General features: G+C 35.9%; 1 protein-coding gene across 2 annotated transcripts in view; it reads right to left on the reverse strand.

The window, feature by feature from the left end:
• Positions 1-4,027: 4,027 nt before the first annotated feature.
• LOC107657273 (ORM1-like protein 3) overlaps positions 4,028-8,817 on the reverse strand; it is a 13,287-nt gene continuing 8,497 nt past the window's right edge. For both annotated transcript variants that reach the window (XM_016445309.1, XM_016445308.1), the window contains exon 4: positions 4,028-8,014. In XM_016445309.1, coding sequence (XP_016300795.1) covers positions 7,879-8,014 — 136 coding nt within the window. In that variant the 3' untranslated portion in view covers positions 4,028-7,878. The remainder of the gene's footprint in view (positions 8,015-8,817) is intronic.

Consider the following 8,817-nt stretch of genomic DNA (forward strand, 5'->3'; position numbering starts at 1 on the left):
TGTTTGTGTAGGGTTTCAATGATTGTCTTCTGGACCATTGCCAAGTCAGCATTCTTCCCCATTATTGTGGTTTCAAAGAATAAGAGATACCCATAATTTATACTGTAGGGATGGTCACTTAATGAAACTCAAAATGTAAATATACTAATATTTTGAGATAATGGAATTTTGACTTTCATGAGTTGTAAGCTCTAAATGTTTTACTTTTTATGAAATGTTTTACTTTACATGTAATGAATCAAGAATATATGAAAGTTTCACTTTTTGAAATGTTACAAAAAAAAACTTTTTCATGATATTCAAATTTTTTTAGATGCACCTGTATATATATATATATATACATTTTCTTTGGCTTATTCTTAACTATAATACTATTACTGTAGCAGTTTAATAGAATTATATTTAACAAGTCTTCTTATTATACCTACACTCATTTATAATTCATATTCATATTTTAGTTGTTTGTTCTCCTTTCTCTGATGTGTTCTAACAATATCAGGATTCTGGAACCCAGAATATTTTGACAATATTTTTGGTGAGTTTATAATGTAATAAATTTCTCATAATGTAATAATTGTTATTACATTATGAGCTCAAGATTTTATTACGTTTTGAGAAAATTATGAACATTTTATTACAATAATAATGTAATACATTATGTGCTGTTTTTACATTATGTGCAGTTATTACAGCACTTGATCTGTGCATATTTCTCTCCCGATTCAGATGAGACAACCTTTTTCACTTGAGAAAGCAATATTATGGATATGAATTGTACTATTGAAAATAATAAACTTAATTAGTTTATAAAATATGAATGTGTAATATTTAATAATAATTAAATAGCATTGTTATATGTATTACAATTATTATAAATCAATAAATTAACAGAAATTAAAATAAAAGTTTGTTAAATTACATTAAGCACACCACCGCTTCACAGACAAACATACAGAGTCTGTGTCTGTCTGTGTGTGTGTGTGTGTGTGTGTGTGTGTGTGTGTGTGTGTGCTGAAGATTTAGAGCGGGAGTCTGCATTATCTGCTCTAATGGGCAGTGGCATTATTTATGATTCTAAGCAGTCTGAAAACTATCTGATTAAGCATTTGAGATGTCTGATAAACATTTGACATGCTAATTTGCCCTTAATGTGTACTTAATCAGAGCTCAAATTGACTTATTTTTGCAGGGACATAAGCTGTAATCCTGTAATAGTTTCTGTGAAAACACATCTCGGTTGCAAACCAGATGCACTATTAAATAGTTTTTGAATGTGCATACGTGACATGATTAATGTTTCATAATATAAAGTTATTAAAAGTAAACCTCAACATTTGTGCCAGTGATAACACCTGATATTAATGATATCCCTCAGATATTAAACAAATTCATCTTTGTCATCTTTGTTAGGTTCACTGTGGTTAGCCTGAGGTAAAATGTGGTCAGTTCAGAGCTGCGAATAAAAGTCTAACTTGTGTAAAAACAGCTGTGCTTACATTTGAAGAAGTTATCAGGCCAACTGTATTAGGTGAAAACAGGCTGTGAAACACAAATGATGAATATGAAATGAAAGCAATAAAACGTAGTACAAAGCTTATTTTACAGGCTATATATCAATCATGGACACTGGAATATTTAACGCTTATTTCATTTAGCAGCAAAATTCAGTTGTCAGTCCTGTTTTACAGTGCTAAATAGTTAAACTAGTTATTTTCCAAAGTGATAACTGCATTTTGTAACACAACTGATGCCACGACTTGCAATACGGCAAGAGTCAATGTGCATTGCACATGTGTTGCGTGTTTTCATGTGGAGATTTGATAACTCAACAGAGATGAAGAGTTAAACTATGGTTTATATCTGAAGGTTTTAGATTTAGTCACTGTACAGAGCTGCTCCCATCAGATTACATTAGCAAGATTTACAAAAAATTAGTACAAAAAAATGGTAGTGATGCATAAATCACAGTTCACACAGAAGTGACTTTAAAACAAAACAGCATTCTGCTGGACTGGACAGCACAGCATTTTTGCGTGATCAACTTTAAACATTAATGAAATCTGCACTTTATCACTGGATTTTATCTGTAAAATTAAAACAGTAACAGGATAATGGATAAAGGCTTCAATAAGAATTCACCATGTTTACCAACAGAAAGATGCTTGGTTTGAAAGTGTCTTCTATGTGAGCTGTGCTTCATACATCGCTATACTATACTATACTAATATGAACGCACCTTGAGAGTCACACGGTTGTCAAAGCCAAAGACTGAACATATCCACTGAGAGTGCTTCCCTACTTTAAAACCAAGTTTTTAGGCCTCTCTCCATAGCAATGCTTGTCCTCTCCATTGCAATGCTTGTCCTCTCCATCAAGCAGATCCTGGAGGAACCAATTCTTCATGTTTAATGCACCTAAACAGGGGCAACTCTATTTATATCTATAATTCAGTGCAACCTCCCCTTTAGTAGTTCTATTTTTTGGATCGTGGGACATGACCGTGGTGTCCGAGTCTCCTGTGTGCCCTGAAACACTGGGGGCCACAAACCTCACATAGTCCTCATTTGTTGGGTTATTTAAATATGTGTAAATGTAATCCCCCCTACCCAAGGTTCAGTTTCAGGGAAAAAGCACATCTACGCAAGCACAAACAACTATAAGACACCACAGAGCATCTATATTTCACATCCTGAGCTTTGAAAGCTGATTTTTTTTAATAAACATGCGCTTTCTTTCAAAGCGAGCTCTTTTAAATCACAGAGATCACATTTCTGTAGGAAGAGGAGCAACTTCAAATGCCAACGCACTGCAGAGGAAAGTGAGGAATATTTTAAAACCCATGGGGTTTCCTGTGCACAGATTTAAGCCATGTTCCCATCCAGCTGACTGAACTGATGGGTAGAATCTGACAGAGAGAGAGAGAAATGGAAAGAATGAAAGAATTCAAGGACATAGAGGTTTTGAGGACAGAATAAAAGACAGAATGAAAGCTACAGGTGGCGGAAGATAAAGCAGCCTTTGTGCATTTTCAAATGAAAGACCACAGAGACTTGCATTAGGCTCGATACCGTTTCAAAATGTTACATAGTAAACAGAGGTGACAAAATATTACTGATAACAACAGCAATGAATATAAGATGCTAAAACAAAACTCATTATGTCTCCTGAATATCTGGGCTAAAATAAAATAACTAAAGAGCCTTTATCCACAGGCAAAATCTATTTTTAGGTGGCAAATGACACTTTGGATTAGCGTCAACTTGTGGCATGTACTGCCCCCTGCTGACTGAAACAAACGCTACATAATACAAAACAAGTGTAACTGAGAATAGCAGGAGTCTATAGCATTTTAAGACCAAGGACCCCTTCCTGGAGATGGAGCAGGGACATATTTTGTAAAACTCGGTGTTGTACAAATAGCACCATATTAAAGGGATAGCACACTTCAAAATTAAAATTCTGTCTTCACCCGCCCTCCTCGTGTTCCAAAAGAGTTTGAGTTTCTTGCTTCTTTTGAACACAAAATAAGAATGTTGGTAACCAAACAGTTGATGGTAGCCATTGACTTCCATAGTATTCTTCAGACAGAGTATCATCTTTCTTGCTCAACAGAAGAAAGAAACCCATTCAGGTTTAGAATAACTAATCAAAAAATTATTGGCAGGCCGCCTTTTGATGACCATGGAATATGACGCAGGGGCCTTCAAAGTCACGTTACCAAAGACAACACAGGATCAGATGGGACTACAATCTGTTGACTGTTGACAGGGACAATATCCTGTTTTGTTCCTGAAAATACTCCGATACAGAAAAAAAGGAAGACTATGAAAATCTTTAACTATGGCCATATAATTCTGTCTCTATGGTAACCACGAACTACATTTAATAGCTCACAGTAAATGAAACTGTAAAGATGTAACATTTTATAGCATGAACTGCGCTGACACCTAGTGGTCAACTCGGATATTTTAGATGTCTGCACATCATGTCAGCATGCTAAAAAGGACACACAAAAAAAACCTTTTCCTTTAGAATTCACTTTTTATTTCTAACGACATTACATAAATGGATAATCAAAAGCATTTCAGTTGAACAGTTCATATTTTAACATCTACCACACTCTAAGAAAGGTCTGTAAAAATGTGTTAATATGAACGAATTTTCTGCATTTCTTTTTTTCACAGGTGTTTTACCTGTATTTTAAATTATGCATTGTGTTTTAAGGTACACTGTGATGTTAACAGATAATGTCCTGGCAGAAAGGACCATTTTTTGTTTTCTCACTTTTTTTTTTTTCTTACAGTGCAGTACAAAACAAAACCTTTTGTTTAATATGTAAATACCATCGCTACTGTAATTACCAATACGCCTGCTCTCAGTATCCAAGTTATCATGATCCAACATAAAATTGAACTGTTACTTACTCCATCTACGCTACCGTTCAAAAGTTTGGGGTCAGTAAGGTTTTTTTTATTAATTTTTTTTTTTTTTGTTTATCTTGATGTTTATCAAGAAAGGATGCATTAAATTGCAGGATGCATTAAGCAATACTCTCTGTCTATAAAAGAAATTCCCAGAAGTGTAATTGCCCTTCGTGCAAATATCACTGTATAACCTTAAATGCTACAGGTGCAGACTTTTCAGGGCTGGTTGTATTTGTAAAGCAATAAACACAAAACCATAGCCTACATTATTTAAAAATAAAACACATACCATCTGGGGTGTCATACGAAATTATGCTAGTGAAAACTAGGTAAACCACTGTAGAATGTGTGTAGAAGGAAGGAAACGCCTCACGTTTGGAATGGATCTACTCACTGAGGGGAGAGACATGCTGACAGGGTGATCAACAGCTTACACAGGCTGCAGCTAGTAATGGAGAACTGACACTGACTCACTCTCGCCCATTCTGATGGACTCTCACCCAGTCAATGTTTAAAAAGTTGTTGGCTTTTGGTAACAACCCAAAGAGCACGGCCCTGGCTCATGTAGCACACTAGAATACTGGTGTGGTGCTTTCTTTATATCGTCACTGTCTTTAAGGTACATTTTCTCATTTGTTAAACTAGAGGAAGTCAATGCCAGTTTCCTGGCTTGATCTATTTTGAAGCCATAGACCAGTTCAGTAAAGTTCGTCCAAAAAATTTAAATACTGCCAGCGTTTACTCATCTCTATGATTTGCTTTTTTATGTAGATCAGAAAATACGAATTTTTTTTTTTGGATCATACAGTAACTTAATGGGGTCCAATGTTGTTTTGGACCCCACTGACTTTTATATCCTTTTGTGTTCCACATAAGAAAGAAAATCAGCTTTTGACATGGCATGAAGGTTAATAAATGATAGAATTTCTATTTTTGGCTGAACTGTCCCTTTAAATGTCTGTTTTCATGCATCTGGCTCATTGTAAAATGTCAGGTAGAGTTCATTCATTCATTATTGCGCATTGTTTCACATTAACTGATGAATACGCTTCATCAGTCACATGATAAGATTAACCCTGCTGTTTAACCTTGCACAGCATCCCGCCGTGCAGCTAGTGAATTGTCGATGGAGTCGCTGTCAATCACAATCACTGTGTGAACGTAAACAGGAGTAACTGTCAAACAGAGATGGCAGAACAGTACTACAACTGACAATTTGTCCGAGGGTCTGCTGCAACTAAAAGAAAACTAAACTCTCTATACGAGAAAGAAAGTCTTTGATATCACTCGGCATGAACCCTGACATCAACATCCTGCCAGCTGATAAGGCCAGATGCAGCATGGCACAGCAACACCTCAGATTACCACAACACAACAAATTCGCAAACCAGAGTTCTTGTTCTTAGTTCCCAAAATATAAAGATTCAAAGCTTGACAGTATTAACTCAAAATACTGACAAAAGATCAGACATGATTAAATAGCAGTGTAAATGTACTAATACATCATGGGACGAATTGTAATTTCAGGGAACATCCCATTAGCTACAACTGATGAAGCCAGTCGAATGAGAGACAAAACATCTGCAAATGATGAGAATTGAAGCCCAGCTGATGAACAAATGAGCTCAACAGTAAAAGTGAGTTTCACATAATATCAGCCCTGTCACAATGTTGATCTGCGATTGCATTAAACACAACTGCGAAAGGTACCCTGTCAACAAATCAATTATGAAGTCATCGTCGACTGTAATATTTGCAAAATACATTTTCCATTGTAAATACTGATCATGTCAACAATAAACAAGCATCTGTCACAAAATGTTGAAAAACACAGAATATGACAAAGCAAACTAAGATAAGGGACAAATATAGCCCAAGGTCAACTGATCTGCTAGATAAGGCATTGCTCCACGTATGCAGGATTACTGGTTTCACAATTGTTCTGACTGTAATGCATACCATTGAAGAGAGGGCAGCAATAAAATAAAATCCACACTGAGCACAACTGAGACACCGATATAACAAACTGCTACTAAATACGACCGTAATGAAATGCTGTATTTAACGATAAAGGCAATTTTTTTTGTCTTATTTTTTTTTTTGATAACCTTTTGATAATCTTGCTTTGTAAGTACTAGGAATATGTCTGTAGGGTTAGTCACAGTCCATACGTCATTCCAATATAACTTTTTGGTACAAAAATTAAGACAATTACTAATTATTAGAAATTATGCTCATTATAGTACTGTCATGCAAAATGCATATCACAGGGCCTGTCATCAGTCCATACTGCTGTTCACAAGCAAAATGCATGTAGACCAAACTACATATTTGGTCAAAACTAAAATCTGTAGATCTGTACTGTGTCAGACAGGTTTGCTTTAATTTGCAAATTTAAAAAAAATCTGTTTCAGTTGCTGCCTTTGTGAGACAGACATTGTGATTGGCCATAAACAATGATAAGCACTTACACATCTTATTCACATTTTCATGATGCTTCACAGAAATATTCTGTACCTTAGTAAACTGCATTAACATTTAATCTATCCTCACTCAGACCTGGACATGAAGTGCAGGAGTTGTACACAAGAGTCCAATGAGACATATTAGGGTCCAAAGGTCATATGTACAGTTAAACTGCAGTTTCTCTCTTAGGGGAAAAATTATCTAATCCAATATTCCCTTGCACCTGTTCTCCCCATCAGAAGCCACTCTTCTAGGTTTTTACATGCATCCAACTAGCTTTTTTGTTACTCAATATTTAGTGCATGTTATAAAAGAGCGAGAGACTCTGTGAGACTGTTAGGGCTCTGGAAAAAGCACTTTAAACATTTGAACAGGTTGTGCATATATAAAATTTAACTAGTTTTGTTTTAAATCTAAAGTCATGAAATACAGGTCTGGCAAAAGTTTTATCAGGACAGGATGACACTGTCCAACTATGGGACTGAAGCCAGTCTTTTGCACCTGTGCTAAAAATAGCCTTGTACACTTTCTTCAGAAACACAGTACCTTTTTTCTCTTTCTAAACACCTTGTGTTGAACATTGGGAAGTGCTGACTCAGGCCCGCAAAACAGTTAAGAATCAGCCTATTTTGACCCATCTGATTCATTGCATCAATGCAGCATTTCTGCCAAAGTGACTGAAATCTAACACATGGTTCCCAATGGCATACATAATGCTGTTAACCAACACTCTGTTTCAATACAGAGCATAACGGTGGTCCTAACATATCAAGAGACCTTCTTTTACTGCATTCTGCTGGTGGTTCTACAAATGTGTTTGTATCTACTGAATGTTATACAAAAAAAACATAAAAGTGATACCATAGCAGATTGTTCGGCCACTTTGACCGCAAAGCAGCAGAGCATCCAATGAAGCTCTAAATTTCCCCCTTTTTTATTCCCACAGAGTAAGTGGCCACACATCCTCGTGTTGAAGATCAAAGCCTCGTCAGTACTTATTAATTCCAAAGAGACGGACCCCGTGGAACTGAGGCAGTTTGGGGATAAGCACAGTGAGCAGGGAAATGGTGTTGATGATGAAGTGGACCCTGTCATACTTTGTATAGAAACTGGTCAGGAAATACCTGTAGAGGGGAAGGACAAGGACAAGTCAGATGTCAGATAGCAACATGTGATGCACAGATGCAGAGGCTACAGAAGTTGCTCAAGCAAGCACAGCACAAGACTGCTTCTAATGGAAACACAGGATGTGGTTTCTTCATGCTGTAACAGAATGCTTTTCATACATATATCGAAAAAGACGATTATAATCAATAAAAATCAGATCAATATAAAAAGAGGTATATTTACTTTTTTAATTAACATTTCTAGTATGGTGCATGCTATTCTAAAGGAAAAAACTGTTTATAATATAATATAATATACTTATTTATTCAAATTCCCTTCTTTTTACATCACTGCAGGCTATTTGATTATGCTATTACACAGCTCTATGGATAACTTGATTCTGATTGGTCAGCCGCAACATTGTGTGTTATTCCCGATTAGCATCAGCAAATGCCATACCGCTCATCCGGGTATTTGAGGCTGGCGCACACTCTCTCATTCAAATGCAACTGTTATCATCTTGAACCTCAGTTATCGACTGTATTTACTGTAAAATGAAACCAGCGGACTTCTATATTAATAGTAGGCCTACAGTAATATTGTTGAAGTGTTCTACTTGTTCCCAACGTTTTGAATGCTGTAATGGATTTAAAGGGGTCATATGATGTTGCTAAAAAGAACATTATTTTGTATTTGGTGTAATGAAATGTGTTTATGCGGTTTAAGGTTCAAAAAACACATTATTTTCCACATTATTGTTTCTCCTCTATGCCCCGCCTTTCTGAAACGCGTCGATTTTTACAAAGCTCATCGGTCTGAA

The sequence above is a fragment of the Sinocyclocheilus anshuiensis genome, unplaced genomic scaffold (genome assembly GCF_001515605.1).
Source record: "Sinocyclocheilus anshuiensis isolate Anshui unplaced genomic scaffold, SAMN03320099.WGS_v1.1 scaffold159, whole genome shotgun sequence".
In the NCBI taxonomy this organism is placed as follows: domain Eukaryota; kingdom Metazoa; phylum Chordata; class Actinopteri; order Cypriniformes; family Cyprinidae; genus Sinocyclocheilus; species Sinocyclocheilus anshuiensis.